The sequence below is a fragment of the Neolamprologus multifasciatus genome, chromosome 14 (genome assembly GCF_963576455.1).
Source record: "Neolamprologus multifasciatus chromosome 14, fNeoMul1.2, whole genome shotgun sequence".
Lineage (NCBI taxonomy): Eukaryota > Metazoa > Chordata > Actinopteri > Cichliformes > Cichlidae > Neolamprologus > Neolamprologus multifasciatus.
Genome location: NC_140452.1, coordinates 35,929,848 through 35,947,211, shown reverse-complemented (window position 1 = coordinate 35,947,211; position 17,364 = coordinate 35,929,848). Strand labels below are relative to the sequence as shown.

Below are 17,364 nucleotides of genomic sequence, written 5' to 3'. Positions count from 1 at the left end.
GCAGAGGGAATTATGTTAGGATGCTGTTCGTGGACTACAGTTCAGCATTCAACACAATAATTCCCTCTAAGCTTTTCACCAAGTTGACGGATCTAGGACTCAGCTCATCACTGTGTCAGTGGATCCTCAACTTCCTCACAGACAGACCCCAATCAGTGAGGGTGGGAAAACAAGTCTCCCCCTCCATCTCTCTCAGCACTGGAGTGCCTCAGGGCTGCGTTTTAAGCCCCCTGCTGTACTCACTGTACACTCATGACTGTGTAGCCACATCAGACACCACCTCCATTGTCAAGTTTGCTGATGACACTGTTGTTGTAGGCCTGATCTCCGACAACATCGAGACGGCCTACCTGGAGGAGATTAGGAACCTGGAGACCTGGTGCCAGGAGAATAACCTCCTCCTAAACATCAGCAAGACTAAGGAGCTGATCGTGGACTTCACCACAAAAGCAGGCGAGGAATTACAAACCCCTCATCATCAGTGGCACGCCAGTGGAGAGAGTGGACAGTTTCCGATAACCTGGGTGTCCACATCACTCAGGACCTGTCATGGTCCTGCCACATCAACACCCAGGTTAAGAAAGCCCGTCAGCGTCTCTTCTTCCTCAGAAGACTTAGAGACTTCCATCTGCCACTGAAGGTGCTCAAGAACTTCTACTGCTGCACCATCGAGAGCGTCCTGACGGCAAACATCTGCACCTGGTTTGGGAACAGCACCAAGCAGGACAGACGAGATCTGCAAAGAGTGGTGCGCGCTCGGCCGAACGCATCATTCAATCAGAGCTCCCTGACCTGCTGTCCATCTACACCAAGCGGTGCAAGTCCAAAGCTAGGAAGATTATGATGGACCTCTCCCATCCCAACAATGGACTCTTCTCACTGTTGAGGTCTGGGAAGCGCTTCCGCTCCCTTAAGGCCAAAACAGAGAGAATGAGGAGGAGCTTCTTCCCCCAGGCTATTCGGGCCCTGAACCAGGTGTAGGGACTGTACTCTCCCACACACATCACTATAAGACTGGACTCTCACACACATCACATCACCACACGCACCACCACACATTTCCTATAATTTCCTTAATTTATAATCTTTATAATCTCTCTCTGCTGTTTGCACATTTTTATTTATTTTTATTTTTATTTTTACTGTAAATTCCTAAGTTAATTTGTAAATTTTGTAGTAAATTGTAAATACTGTAAATCTTTTTTCTGTCATTTAATGGTCGGGCATTGCACAGCTACATGCATTTCACCCCCATGTCATACTGTGTATGGTTGTGTGTGTGTGACAAATAAAATTTGAATTTGAATTTGAAAGATTTTAATCAGGACTTCTCAAACCTTTCAGCTGATACTGTGCCAAGCTACAATCACATATTCATTGTTGGAGATTTTAATATGTGTGTTGGCCCTCCGATCCACTAACCAGAGACTTGTTAAGTTTGATAGACTCCTTCAGTCTCGCTCGCTTTGTGTCGGGGCCAACCCAGAAACAGGATCGTACGCTGGACCGTGTGTTGCTGTTTTCTCTGATCGCTGTCCTGGTGTGTTTGGTATTGTTTCATCTTCACATTGTCGTTCGTCCTGTGTTTAAAACCCTCTGCACTGAAACATTTTCTATTGCTTTTATAAAAAAGGGCCTAAGCTCTCCCCTCAGCCTTGGTACCGAGGAGATGACGACTCATTTTTATCACAAATACAAAACTGTTCCTACTTTTAAAACTACGAGCTTGAAACCACAATCTGACCCCATGGATAAACGAGACCCCTCCCTCAGCCAGACGAGTGCAGGAAGGCCAAACGTAAGCGGAAAGAAGACGTCTTTTCCTCATCCTGAGAGACAGTCTGAGCAGGTATCAGGACATTGTAAAAGCAGAAAAAGTTGCATATCTTGTGTTTGTTCCAATGCTTGATCTTTAAGGTTCCAACATCTTAAGGCTCTTAACAGCAGCCTTAGTTCAGGTGTTGTGCCAGCCTGTACTTGAAAAACTCGTCTCAATTCCTCTGTCCTCTCAAATTTCAGGCCTATTTCAAAGCTCCAATCAAAAATGTTGGAAAAGATTGTATTTGTTCATCTTTTGTAAATGGGCTGGATGTTCTTCAGAGGTTTCAGTCTGGTTTTAAAGCTCTGCACCAAAACTTTTCAAAGTTGAGCCACTGACTCACTGACCACAGCATCTGGATCTCATGACTGGAGCATTACGGGATCAAGGGTTTATCATTCGAGTGGTTAATAGTTAATTAACCACTAATTTAATTTAATATCAACACAGGTTAATAGCTCTCTGACAGGACCTTTTCCGTGAGCTTTGGAGATCCGCTTCCTCAGCTCCTCTTACTTGTGGCGTTCCTCAGGGATCTTTACTGGGGCCAATTTTATTCTCTGTCTGCTGCTTCTAGGTCTAATTTTCAGTAAATATAACACTTGTTTCCATTCATATGTCGATGACTCTCAGATCTACCTCATCTAATTAAATGTGCTATATAAATAAAAACAATAACACTGCTGTTAATAATACTACTGGTCATTGATTTTCAAACTATCATTTGTCAAGGTGCACGTGGCTTAATCCTGCATGTTGGCCAACAGGGGAAGAAATCTGATTGTTTCGATTAATAAAATGTAACTTAGTAATTTAGAGTCTAGTTTGGAGTAACTCTAGGAGAGACTAGCAAAGTCAAAGACTATTACACTATTACAATTTCTACTGGACATCAAATAGGTGCTTGCATTAAAATGCTGAGGTACTGAACATCAAAGTACTTTGACTTTTTGATTGTTTTTAAGCTTTTTTTACTAATAAAAATTCAAAGTTACATGGAAATAAAACAGAATTGAGTACTGGAAGGTGTGTACCCCACAGCAAGACCTATTGTTTGTCTGATGCTGTTCCAGGAGCACAAACACAGTCCACCTGTAACTCAAATCAGCAGCAGCATCAACTTTAAGACTTAACAGAGTCCAGACAAGTAGGTTTATTGTGAAGTGGATATGATGTGAAAAATCAGAGAGGGGTAATCATTGATCTTGTTTAGGTGGACACTGTAGCCTCCTGAAGCTGGCTCCAGCTTCAGGAGGCTGAACTGCAGCTTCTGACACTTCAATGGTTTCATTTTTCTACCATCACCACATTTGCCAGCATTTCAGAGAGAAATCTTTTCTGTTGCCTTCCGTTTATTTGAAACCTTTGCTCATTGTTTACCTACAAGCAGAAGAATTTACACAGGCTAAGACAAAAGCACACCAGAACCTCGATCAGTGCCTTGAACTTCTTACAAACACCACTGTGCTGTCACATTTCAGACATGTGTCCAAAAATCCAAATTGTTCATGCAAAGCAAATCTAGCAAAGGTCCACAAATTGGAAATGAGCTGGATATGAGAACAACAGGGTCCCTTTATATAAAACCAGAAGGTTGTTCAGCTGTGACATAATGCTGCATTCTGCAACACAACACTAGATGGCGTCTGTTTAAGACTGACTTCTATACATATGAAATTGAATCAGTGTGCTTTGGCTGTTTCTCAAACACAGACAAACATGGATTTTATAGCATTCCTGTGCAAACGTCTTCAGCTACTCCTTCGTTATTTAGATTTTGCATCTAAGGAGACAGAATTGTAACTTTTTAAATTCATCTTGAACAATGTTGCAATGTTTTCACCAGAAGCTGCAAAAACATTGCAGCCAACATCCAAAGAAAACTTGAAGGAGGCTTTTAAAAGCCACATGAAACTTGCCTGTGATTACCAAACGTGGACTTCTAAGCTCAATAGAGTTGTACAAATATTCTGTGTTTACATGTATGTAACGCGCCGTGCCCATTTCCCATTGACGATATAAAGATATGAAGCATTTGCCTAAGACCTTTGCACTTTACTGTAGGCAACAGACTACTAGAATTAGGCTAGTCTCTATGCAAGAAATGATTTGTCTTTGAGTTCTGTTTATTGCTGCACACTAAACTAATTTCTAATAAATCAAATGAACATAATGAAAATAACAGGAAGTCAGGAGCAGTTACAAAAATAAAACTCAGGTCATAATAATCCAGAAGAGTCTTAACTTGCTCAGTTTTTATATTTGCTTTTAAAAACACTTGGTTTGGGTAAGTTGGATAGGTTTAGACCTCAAAGGCTTCATAATAGACAAGAATCTGTGTAATCAAGTTACACAAAGAGGCCAATAGGCACTTGCCCCTGAGGGGGAAAAAATTAAATGTAAAGGTAAAAATACTCATTTCATATTTTAAAAAATGCTCTTCAGACATTGGGTATGAAGAGGGAGCTTCTGTACGAGTCCTTGTCCTCCTCCTCACCACGTTCTTTGTGATCCTCGAGAAGTTTGTCCAGGTAGGTTTGGCGATTCCGCCTCAACCTTCCGGGTCTTCGTTCAGAGACTGACCTTGAGCTTGCTGCTCTGAATGCTCGGGGATCTCCAGGATCTCGGGCTGAGGGTCCATACACTGGGGCTCCAGCTGGGGGATCATGGTGGTCAACGACATGGACAGCGGCATGTGTACCAGAGGCGACCCGGGCAGCGCTGCAGAACCCGGGGCAAACTGCACCCCGTGATTAGGCATGGTCGATATAGCGGTGAGCGGCTGGGCCCAAGGAAGATAGGCCAACCCCGAGTCTTGGAGCTCCACTTGAGGCAGGGAGGCTGGAGCTGGTGCCACTGGTATGGTCTGAAACAACAGCAATGACTTAAAATATTCATGATGGGCAAAGACATTTAACCTTGCAAAAAGACAAACGCATGGCATGAAACGGACATGTGCTGATGCCACGAGCCTCACTTTAGGCGCTCAATCGTTTATTTTTTATGTTTTACTCAAGATTTTGTGGAGGGTTTGGAAGGTAGACGCAGCATTTATTGCTCAGGTCACAGGAATATTGTAATCAGATATAATTAGGTACACAAGAAAAGAGGGAACCCTGACACAGGGAACAGCTTGTGCTGATTGAGACTGAATCATTCTACATGTTTGGTGTTAATTAGCCTCATGGTCATGTCCCAGTGTTTTGATGTCAGCCACCGGAAAAAATCCTGTAACGTTCTTCCTTCCTGGACTCTCGCTCTGTGTTGTGATGTGTTTCCATTTATTTATTTTTTCAGAGACAAACATATTTTTTCCACTTTGCACATTAACTCATCGTCATGACGAATGACATGTATGAGTTTTTCCTTTCCAGTCACCTTTTCTCACTCACTATGTATTAACAGACCTCTCTGCATTGAATCATATCTGTTATTAACCTCTGTCTCTCTTCCACAGCATGTCTTTATCCTGTCTTCCTTCTCTCACCCAACCGGTCGCAGCAGATGGCCCCGCCCCTCCCTGAGCCTGGTTCTGCTGAGGTTTCTTCCTGTTAAAAGGGAGTTTTTCCTTCCCACTGTCGCCAAAGTGCTGCTCATAGGGGGTCATATGATTGTTGGGTTTTTCTCTGTATCTATGAAGCGCCTTGAGGCGACTTTTGTTGTGATTTGGCGCTATATAAATAAAATTGAATTGAATTAAATCCCTATACTGAGTCAGTGACACTTATTCTCTGGATAAATTCAAAAACTGCAGTGAAAAAGAGCCACAAATATAAAGGAGAAATCCTTCATGCTGAACAGGCAGAAATCGAAATCCCACGTTAATCCCGTGGTGTTCCAGTTAATACCCCCACCCCAGTCTTATCTCTGTATTTATTACCCACTTGCAGCAGGTTTGAAATGTAAGAATTTAAAGACAAGCACAGCAGCTGTTGGCAGTTAACACAGAGAGCATGCATGCAGTGATAACAGGCTTTTATGGTGGAAATGCATCATAAACACTTGTCTGCACCTGTAGAGAAAGATGAGCCCTGTACGAGCTACCTTTGATTATAGACGCTGAGCACTAGCAGCACAATAAGATTCACTAAAGAAAAAACATACGATAACAGGATCCTGTGGCACTGTTAAACATGTTGCATTATTCTGACATAAATGAGTTTTAAAGAAATCTTTAGATCGTTCCCGTCCGTGCCGTGACTCTGTGGGATACAGCACCATCGGGTCTCAAAGGTGAAGCAGCCCCTTAATGCCTCGAGTTTCAGATTTGGTACATATACATATTTATACTTGCACATACTTATACACAACCTTACTTTAAAGTGAAATAATAGCCTGAATCCATGGCTGTTAAATCCCATTTGACTGATAGAGCGAGAACTGATAGTTTTTATCCTCTTGTGCTGATTCGTGATCGTTTTCTTCCCCCGTGCAGTCTGCAGAACACATTTGCATTTCCTTTTTCACTCACCCCAAAGTTTGTCAGCAGTGGTGTGTGTGTGTAGGTCAGCATGGTGTAGCTGGGACACAGAGTTTGCATAGTAAGAGTCGGAGTGGCCGGTAGGTCAGAGTCTGAGCTGAGGGGTCCTGCTGGTTGTAGTCAGGCGTCGACCAGGACATGGCGGCGGCCTGCAGCCCAGGACTGGTGACAGAAGGCGTCGCTTTCCACCCCGCACACTGCAGCCCTCCATCAGCAGCTGCGGTCGGCGCCTCGGCCGGGGATCCGCTGGCAACATCACAGCCAAAGATACCTGGAGAACAAGAAGCAGTTTGGGCATTAGACACGTGGAACAGTTTCACGTGGGACATGTAGTTCACCGGTGAGGCTTCTACCTTGTGTAAATGACGGCTGGTTGTGTGTGTGAGGCCACGTCCTGAAAAAACACAGATATCATCAATGAGGTTAACATGTCAATAACTGCATCGCATCAACACGGCGATGTTGATGTGTAAAACATGCAGCAGTCACACCTGTGACTCTCAGGTGTGAGCAGCTATCTGAGAATTCACTCTTGAAAAGTGTTTAACTTGTTTTTCTGGATCCGTTCACTAAAGCTAAAGCTGTGAATTTGATACTACTGGGCATAGAAGTGCAGTCCAGTTCAGCTTTATTTATATAGTGCCACATGCCTCGACTACAGTAATACAGAGAATATCCCAGTGATCAGACGACCCCCTGGAGCACGCACTTGGTGACAGCGGGAAGGAAAAACTCCCTTTTAACAGAAAGAAACCTCCATGATAGTATTAAAACACACTGTTCATCTAAACCAGCCAGGCTCTATAAATGCTGTTGATGGGTCTGTGAAAAACACAGAGCACGCTGCATTTGTTATTGTGCAGTGACACATCTTGACTGGTCTGACTGGGAAATGTTCTTCCATTCACGGTACAGTTTCTTTTCTTTTAACAAAGCTGAGGTGGGACAGTCATCAGGGTCTCCGTTTACCAACGCTGACATCCTGGATATATCATACTGGATATTTCTCCTCAATAAATAACTTATCATGTGAGGTTTTTCCAGTCTTGTATCATCTGGGGGTTGAATGTGAGTTCATTACTAACCTTATTTATTAAAGTGGCAAACAAATAAAACCCTTACTGGACGACCACAAAGCCGACATGTATGACATGTTTTTCATGTTAACTGAGCAAATTCCAGTTTGTTCTGCCAACAGCTGCTTCTGCTGTAAATGACATTTAGGTCTCTGTGTGGGAGCAGATCTAGGATCTATGTTCAGGCAGGTCCTGGCCTGAAGTGAGCTGTAAAGATACCCGTGGTATAATTCTCAAACACGTAGCCTAAAGCAGATGACTCGTAATCTGGAGAGGAAATGGCGTGTCACAAATTTAGAGGATCATCATTTAGCCTGGAGAAATAGTTTGTTGCTTTATAAGAAAGCCCTCCGCAAAGCCAGAACAGCTTACTACTCATCACTGATTGAAGAAAATAAGAACAACCCCAGGTTTCTCTTCAGCACTGTAGCCAGGCTGACAAAAAGTCAGAGCTCTTTTGAGCCAACCATCCCTTTAACGTTAACTAGTGATGACTTCATGAACTTCTCACAAATAAAATTTTTATCATTAGAGAAAAAATTACCAATAATCATCCCACAGATGTAATATTATCTACAGCTACTCTTAGTTCCATTGATGTTAAGTTAGACTCTTTTTTTCCAATCGATCTTTCTGAGTTAACTTCAATAATTACTTCCTCCAAACCATCAACGTGTCTTTTAGACCCCATTCCTACAAAACTGCTCAAAGAAGTCCTGCCATTGATTAATTCTTCGATCTTATATATGATCAACCTATCTCTAATAATCGGCTATGTACCACAGGCCTTCAAGGTGGCTGCAGTTAAACCTTTACTCAAAAAGCCATCTCTAGACCCAGCAGTCTTAGCTAATTATAGGCCAATCTCCAACCTTCCTTTCATATCAAAAATCCTTGAAAGAGTAGTTGTCAAACAGCTAACAGATCATCTGCAGAGGAATGGTTTATTTGAAGAGTTTCAGTCAGGTTTCAGAGTTCATCACAGCACAGAAACAGCTTTAGTGAAGGTTACAAATGATCTTCTTATGGCCTCTGACAGTGGACTCATCTCTGTGCTTGTCCTTCTTGACCTTAGTGCAGCATTCGATACTGTTGACCACAATATCCTGTTAGAGCGATTAGAACATGCTGTAGGTATTACAGGTACTGCACTGCAGTGGTTTGTATCATATCTATCTAATAGACTCCAATTTGTGCATGTAAATGGAGAGTCCTCTTCACACACTGAGGTTAATTATGGAGTTCCACAGGGTTCAGTGCTAGGACCAATTCTGTTTACATTATACATGCTTCCCCTAGGCAGCATCATTAGAAGACATAGCATACATTTTCACTGCTATGCAGATGACACCCAGCTCTATCTGTCCATGAAACCAGATAACACACACCAATTAGTTAAACTGCAGGAATGTCTTAAAGACATAAAGACTTGGATGGCCACTAACTTTCTGCTTCTTAACTCAGATAAAACTGAGGTCATTGTACTCGGCGCTGAAAAGCTTAGAAATATGGTATCTAACCAGATTCTTACTCTGGATGGCATTACCTTGGCCTCCAGTAACACTGTGAGGAACCTTGGAGTCATTTTTGACCAGGATATGTCCTTCAACGCACATATTAAACAAGACTGCTGTAAGACTGCTTTCTTCCATTTGCGCAACATCTCTAAAATTAGAAATATCCTGTCTCAGAGTGACGCTGAAAAACTAGTTCATGCATTTATTACTTCCAGGCTGGACTACTGCAATTCATTATTATCAGGATGTCCAAAAAACTCACTGAAAAGCCTTCAGCTAATCCAAAATGCTGCAGCAAGAGTACTGACAGGGACTAGAAAGAGAGAGCATATTTCTCCTGTTTTGGCTTCCCTTCATTGGCTTCCTGTTAATCCAGAATTGAATTCAAAATCCTGCTCCTCACATACAAGGTCTTAAATAATCAGGCCCCATCTTATCTTAATGACCTTGTAGTACCATATCACCCTATTAGAGCACTTCGCTCTCGCTCTGCAGGCCTACTTGTTGTTCCTAGAGTATTTAAAAGTAGAATGGGAGGGAGAGCCTTCAGTTTTCAGGCCCCTCTTCTGTGGAACCAGCTTCCAGTTTGGATTCGGGAGACAGACACTATCTCTACTTTTAAGATTAGGCTTCAAACTTTCCTTTTTGCTAAAGCATATAGTTAGGGCTGGACCAGGTGACCCTGAATCCTCCCTTAGTTATGCTGCAATAGATGTAGGCTGCCGGGGGATTCCCATGATGCATTGAGTTTTTCCTTTCCAGTCACCTTTCTCACTCACTATGTATTAACAGACCTCTCTGTGTTGAATCATATCTGTTATTAAATTATGTTATGTTGAATTGAATTGAATTAAAGATATCAAATAAAAGAAAGTGGATCGCTGAAGAAACCACTGAACCCATTCTGAACCTGTGCTATTCATTGCTCTGTCATTGTATTTTCCATAATACCACAAACACACACACATTGGAGGGTTTCCATTGTGTGCTTTAATGCACTGACATCATGCGTTTAGGATCATTGCTATGCTGATAAATGAAGCTGTGGCCAATCAGACTCCAAACGGTGTTTCGTGGTGGATTTTGAAAGGTCACCAGCAGCGCAGCCCCAAACCACGACAGAGCCTCCACCGTGCTTCACAGCTGTAGACCCTTTCCTGACCTCCTCCGTACACACTGAAAATAATTCAAACCAAAACATTACGTTTGGATTTATCACTGCTACCACTGACTTTCAGTTCAGTTCTTGTGTAATTTGTAATTTCAGCTCTTTCTCCGTGTTTCCGTTTCTTAGGGATGGCTTCTTGACAGCCACCCTTCCACTGACACCATTTCTGATCAGGCTTCAGGAGCTGGATCAGCTGGAGGGCCAGTTACACTCCTCAGGTCCAGTGTCAGCTCGTTGTTTGATGTGTTCCTGTTTCTTGTACTGATCATTTGCTGTTTTAGGAGTGCCACTCCTCGTCTTCCCCAGACTTCAGTTTTTTGAGGATTCAGTATTTCACAGTCGGGCTCTTTTGGAGTCACTTTTGTTTTATTTGACCTCTGTCAGAGTGTGTCATCGTTGGTACTTTTGCCTAAGAAATGATAACAAAGGGTGTGTTTTTGCATCCCTTCAGCTAGCCTCCTTTTTAATGCTCGAACGATTCACAGCTGGACTGACAGCGAATGAAAAAGAAACCAATGTCCAAATGAGCAGAAAGGGTGGCTCGGGATTTCTGCACAGTATAAACTGCATGAGTAATTTAACATGAGGTGGCAGTTATTCCACATTCACTGAGTCTGCTTTCAGATGTTGTCACTGCAGCTTTCCAAGTAAAAATCCTCCGAACGTGTTAAATTTGGAGCTAAGAAGCGTGTTGTGAAAGCTGTGGCATCATCTCTGGACTGGAGTCCCAGTTTGTTCAATCAACCTGATAAATCACAGCTGCGCAACCTGGGAAACCAACGATGAGCAAATACATAAAAGCCAATAACTGAATTCCAGTGTATGACCGTGTCAGCCAAGTTAACTAAACGATACATGCACATTGGTCTTTTCTCTTTTTGTGGATATTTTGTCCGTTTTTCTTTGAGGAAAGATTACAGACTTCACACAAAGTGGATTTTGCCACACTGTCCACGCTCTGCCTCGTCTCTGTGTTTGTGCAAACCCAAATGTCCGTCTCACAGATTGAGTATCGACCGATCGGGCTGTGTATGTGCCTGTAGCAAGAAGAGACGCTGCGATTCGCAAACACAAAAGACTGAATGGGAGGCAACAGCACTGACAGCATGTGTCGGTGTTTGTCCTGCATCCTGCTGCCTGCAGTCAGCGGGCGGGGCGTGTTCAAGGCAGCAGGGAGGTGCTGATGGTTCGACAGCTCTGACAGGAGGAGCTACAACAATCACACAATTAAACCCCCCTGTGGTCACTTTCTGAGGACGCTTTGTGTTCACAAAGGAAAGGAGCTGATCACCTACACTGGGTTTGACTGAGGCTGAGGAATGAGTCGGCTATAACAGCATCCATGGACATGCCGACTGTTCCACGTCACCATGAATGCGCTTTAAGGAGCAGCCATAATGTTCTCATACATATCGTTACCCTCTTACACAAAGTGTGGCGGCACCACCCACCACCTCCAACTTCGTTCAATCTTTGAGTGTCTGAATGTATTTCACGTTAGCTGCAGGAACTTTCCAAAGGGAGAAACATCTCCGTGTGATAGTTTATGGACTCAGTCGGTCGGTCACACACAAATCAACTTGATGATTTTTTAATCTGGTTTGGTTTGAGATTCGCACAAACACAACTGTCGTCCCTTTGAACCAGAATCCTGGAAACACCCGCGTGGTCCTGCCAGGCAGGCAAATAGTGGACAGAACTTTATCCTTGCTGCTAGCAGCACTGACTAATATCATTTAAAATAATCAACTGTAGTGCCGTGCCAATAAAAGATGTTGGAATACCACATGCTAGTCACGGGGAGTGTCCGTACATGTGTATGTTTGTGCACCCTGCTGCTTCTGGCCTCTTCTCTTCTTACAGGGATAATAAATAGAAAGTGGGAGGTCTCTTTGGCAAGGCTGCACGTTACTTTGCATAGGGCTGTGTGCCCAGCCCTGCAGCTCTGCTGTAACCGCCATGGAAAACACCTGGATTATATAAGGATAAAATCCCCCCGCTGCTTTCTGAGCCCGTATCCCGACCGAACACATCCTCACAGGACATTTTGCTTTCGATTCCTGCAGATGTCATGTGCAGACACAGCCAATCAATCAGTGTCTGCATGTTGCTGCTCTGTGAGGTTATGATCCCTGCAGAGAGATCAATGATTCACGAGGAAAGAGCACGAGCCTAAAGACTGAAAGTGATAAATCGTCAGGAGGCAATCGGGTCATGGGATTAGAGGGCAGCTCTACGTCAAAGAGGGGGGGGGGATTTTTTGGGGGGGGGGTTTCGTGGAAACTGTTGTTGAAACCTTACAAAATGTTCTTCAACATGAAACCAAAACAGAGCACCGCTCTACTTTACTTTTATTTATTTTCTTACACATTTTTAGCTCGGTCTCTCCCAAACGTCTCACAGAGTTTCAAAGTGTCAGCACATGATGCAGAGCAGTCGCTGCTCCTCACTGTGAGTCTCCTGTGTGTTTGTTTAGTGACGATGCCATGAGGGAAACACTGTTTAGCGAAGTAACCTACCCTGAAAACACACAGTCAAAGCACAGCTTTAAGGAACAATCCTGCAGGTTTTTGTTGGTTTTGCTTTTTTAAACCACACATTGATTTACAGGAAATGACCTGCAGGGTAAATGCACACAGACATTTTCATTCAGATTTTACTTGAAGTCTGCTGTTTTTGAACCCTGCTCGTTATAAATGTGGCAGCTTGTGCTTCAAACATCTTTAGCTGAGTGTTCTCTGCTTATCTGTCATGGCGTCCTCACCCCAGTAGGAGGCAGTGTCTTGGTGCTGTGAAGCTCCAGGCTCCTCTTCCTCCTCAGCAGCTCTTTGACAGGATCCCTGACTCGCACACCCTGGTATGGCCTGGACCTGCCCACGGCTGATGGCTGTGCTGAGGAGGTCAGACACACAGCAATGAGCAGATACACACAACCTCATTTCCTTTTCAAGTTGCTTTAATCAGCACACATGATGCACACGATGGGTTCACACAGAACGGAGGAAGCAGACGCGCTCAGGTGACTGTAAGCTGACACTGACACACTAAAGACACACGGAAAGTGAACGTGTCTGTATTCTCTTTAGCCTCTTGAGTGTCAGCATCAGCTGATATGAGCCTTTACAACCAATATTCTCAGTGAATGTTCACGAGTGTCTAAGGTCACGGCTGCACGCACTTCAGTTTGACCTGATGTTGAGCTGTCCAGTAAAATAATAGCTCAAATGTTTTTTACTAAGGTTGTTAGACTCGTGCTTTTGGTTTGGAAGAAATCAACAGGTCTGTTATGACGTGATCTGTTTGCAGTGCAGGGCTTCCTCGTGTCAAACAGACTAATGCAATGATGCTTCCCCTTTGGGTCGGTCGGCTGAAAGTGTGCTGCTGGAAAGCAGGCTAAGTATCGTGAATGACACTTTGTGAAGAAGAACTTTTGTTTTTCCAGCTTCACCCTGTGACCACACGTCCCCTCTCACCTCTTCCTCTCCTGCTCTCTCCCTCTCTGTCCGCCTCTCTCGGCCTTTACAAACTGATCCATGTCATATTTAACTGCCTACAGGCTGCTGGACGCACACAGGTAGCATCGCGCTGGCTCGCTGTCACCTGGATCAAGCCCAGTTTAACAAACTAAAATAATAACGCACACGTCAGCTCCTTGGATGGAAACTGACGATATCCCAGCAGACCAGTGGATCAAGGTTAAGCTGGGTTTGTTCCTGATATGAATCACATTGTTGCATCAAGAAATAAAACCAAATAAAACATGTGGAGCTATGCTGAGCCCCTGTCTGTAGGGGAGCAGTCAAAGCTTTATTACATGGTTATATGCTATGATAACCATCAATGTGCAGCTTACAGTAACTTTGTAACAATACAATAAAACCTGTGTGAAAAAAACAAAAATGGGCATTTCATCATATATGAGTAAAACATCTACATCACCTTCTCATAATTAATTTGACAACACAAAAATAACTCTGACTAGTCTTAAATCATTACTCGGGTTTCACATGTAGCTCAAATTATTTCATTAACATTTCTTGGCTGAGTACGTCACTGATAAGCCTGAAGGTTCACCCTCAGGTCACACTGACAGTGACAGAGTAAATGCTTTCTGGGAACATTCAGTGTATGGAACTGGCAGCTTCTTGCAAGTATAAGCATGAGGAAAAAATCCAGCCTAACAGCAAAGTCGCATTCGTATAAACTCTAATCAGCACAAGTGCAGACAATGGCATCAGTCATTACCGCCCCGAGCTACAGAGATGTGCTCCAAAGGTAAGCGTGACCATAAAAACACTGACACCATCGTAGCACACTGTAAAGTAGCTACACTCATCATGATGCTAGGCTAACAGGAGGACATGCACACATTTAAAACCAGAATAAAGAGCAACAAACTAACAGTGCTGAGCAAAGAGAGAGTTGTTACTGGGCAGATTTAAAACCCTTATTCCAAATACAAAGGCTGCTAGCATGCGCTGCATAGAGCACTTACTAAGATCTTTACTGTGAACTTTAGCCTCTTCAGATGCCACAGGTAAGCACAACAGTCCATGTGATGTCCACCTGATGCGTCCTGGTCCTGTGGTCATTTCTGATGACTTGCAGTGTTAAAGGCACGTTTTTATTATTTTAATAGAACTTCCTCATAAATACAGAAATAATAAATAAATTGATTGGACATGATCTATAACAACAGTTGTGACATTCACACGTGGTTTTAACAAACACACGTCTGAGTTAGTTAACAATGCCTCCATGTTTGGTCCTATTTGAGCACTGTTGTTGCACAGATGTGTCAGCAGCTGCCAGGAAAACGTCTTTGACGCTGCTGACCTACACGTTTACCGTCGCTCTTAGATTCTTGAAAAATTTTTCATAAAAGAAATACGAAGTTTAATTAAAATGTGTTGATATGATCGCTGGGGTTACAAACAGGAAATTTGCAATCTCCTGGGGAGAGTCCATCAATTCTTTCCTAATGAAACAGTCTCACGCTGCAGACGGTGTCTCAGTGGACTGGTGCACAGCTTAGTCAGTTCAAACGAAAAGGCTCATTCCCACAGACTGATGTTGATGCTGCGCCAAGACATTGTGCCATACCGAGCTTCACGTTCCCGTGTGTGCAGGTTTCTCGTTATAACATGTTGAGTCTTATCATCCCCTTCCCCACCCTAATACTGTGGCAGAAGATGAACCGGACCCAGCTGGATGTTTCTGTTATGCCTGCATATCCTCTGTTACACTGCAAACACGGTGCGTCCGTTTACTTAGCCGGGTTTCACAACTAAGTGACTAAAAGTTCACTTTACCAAGCAGCTCGTAGCTCAGGCGCTACGAGAAAAGCTGAACATAAACTGCCTCCCTGTCCTCGGACGTCAGCACGCTGAGCCCGTTGTGGTGCATGGACATCATTCAGAAATGGATTTAGTTGGAATTAGTTGGTTTCAGTTATGAAATTCTGCAGATTAGCAGAAATCCCCCAAATTAGTAAGGCTGTATCAAGCCTTATCATTTGTGATTATCCAGTTAAGAAAGCTGAGAAAGCTGTGCTATGTGGAATTTCCAAATTATTTATTAACTTTATTGACAAAGGTCAACAGATTGTGCTATGTGGAATTTGTCTCCACGCCAAGAACAGGGCTTAATCGGGGGGGGGGGGGGGGGGGGGGGGGGGGGGGGGCTCCAGCTACCGGCACATTTTTTTAACCTTGACCCTGGAGTCTTGGTTCCTATCACTCACACTGACAGAGGATGGAGACCCTGGGTCCAGACATGTCGGTCCTCTACTGAACCCCGGTCACGAGCTGAAGGTATCCTGACAGTATGCTGCACAGCTTCCTCTCTGAAGCTGATAGATTTACCTCTGTAGGTCAGACAGGCCACACTTTCTTCTCAGAACAAACAGAGCACTGACAGTCTGCCATGTACAGACACGTCTGTGGTGCTTAACAATAAAAGGCGCACAAATGGCCACTGCACTGAGCCCAGCCCCTCTTCATTACGTGTGTGTGTGTGTGTCCATGTGCATTTGACAGTAATGGTGGCAGATTTATTTAACAGTTTGTGCACTTGGCTCTAAATACAGGCTCCACACAAACTCAGCCACACAACAGCACAAGACTTTATATAAACATTTACAACACCGGGAAAAATAAGTCGTTTTATTTAAGTATAAAGAAGTTGTATAATTAAAGTAACTGATGCACCGTCCCATTACTGGATCACTGCTGTTGATGCACTGGCTGTTTCTTCTTCACTCACTGTGTGTTTATACACCCGCATTGAATCATATCTGTTATTAACCTCTGTCTCTCTTCCACAGCATGTCTTTATCCTGTCTTCCTTCTCTTACCCCAACCAATCACAGCAGATGGCCCCGCCCCTCCCTGAGCCTGGTTCTGATGGAGGTTTCTTCCTGTTAAAAGGAGTTTTTCCTTCCCACTGTCACCAAAGTGCTGCTCATAGGGGGTCATATGATTGTTGGGTTTTTCTCTGTACGTATTATTGTAGGTCGACCTTACAATGTAAAGCACCTTGTGTTCTAATTAAATCAGTGATCAAAAGGTGCTCCGTCCCCAAGCAGCAAAGCAGCCCTACACCAGCACATTTCCAAACCCGTGGCCGTCTAAAGTCGGTAACTTTTGTATTTTCATTCTTCATTTGAACATAGTAATACATTTTAGTTGCCAATAACTTTATTGATTGGTTTGGATACATTTGTCCTATTTGTAAGCACATTTAGTTTACTTATGTATTCAAACGACTTCATTTCTTTGATTTCTGACTAACCTTTGTCTTTTTATTTCTTACCTGCCATCGTCCCCCAGGAGTAGCTGGACAAAAGATGGCAGCCAGGGTTTGAAGCCATTAAATGCAAAGAGGGATAATTGGACCACACCACCACTTCCTGCTGAAGGGGAGAATGTGTGTTTTCTTTAATTTAAAAACAAAGTATTTGTATTTAATTAAATATTTGAGTTTAGGGTTTAATGGGGTTTTTTATTTTCTTCTTTAGTGTTTAGTTTATTAACAAACTAGATTGTGCTGCATCGTTTGATTTATGATTGTGTTTGTTTGTTACCCCTCATGTGTCACAATGGTCTGATCAGCCATTATATATACCCTTGTATGTAATTTCATGTTTAGGTCAGTTATGTTTGTTTGTAGCCGTCTTTGTTTCGTTGGCCTCTTTTATGAGCTCAACATTTATTACACTTGTAAATATAATTTTTGGGGGTTAAATAAATGGAAACTATATTTTTCTAATAATTCCTGGGACTCTTCCTGTTTTTCAACTCGGT

The 17,364-nt window shown here is 43.2% G+C and overlaps 1 protein-coding gene across 1 annotated transcript; it reads right to left on the bottom strand.

Annotated features, from left to right (window-relative positions):
- Positions 1 to 3,153: 3,153 nt before the first annotated feature.
- pou2af1 (POU class 2 homeobox associating factor 1) lies at positions 3,154 to 15,710 on the bottom strand. The gene is given in 8 exon segments (XM_085130928.1): positions 3,154 to 4,350; positions 4,352 to 4,375; positions 4,377 to 4,685; positions 6,291 to 6,379; positions 6,382 to 6,570; positions 6,653 to 6,678; positions 12,814 to 12,952; positions 14,556 to 15,710. Coding segments are annotated over 8 exon segments (963 nt in total). The 5' UTR covers positions 14,653 to 15,710; the 3' UTR covers positions 3,154 to 4,260.
- Between the last annotated feature and the right edge of the window lie 1,654 nt (positions 15,711 to 17,364).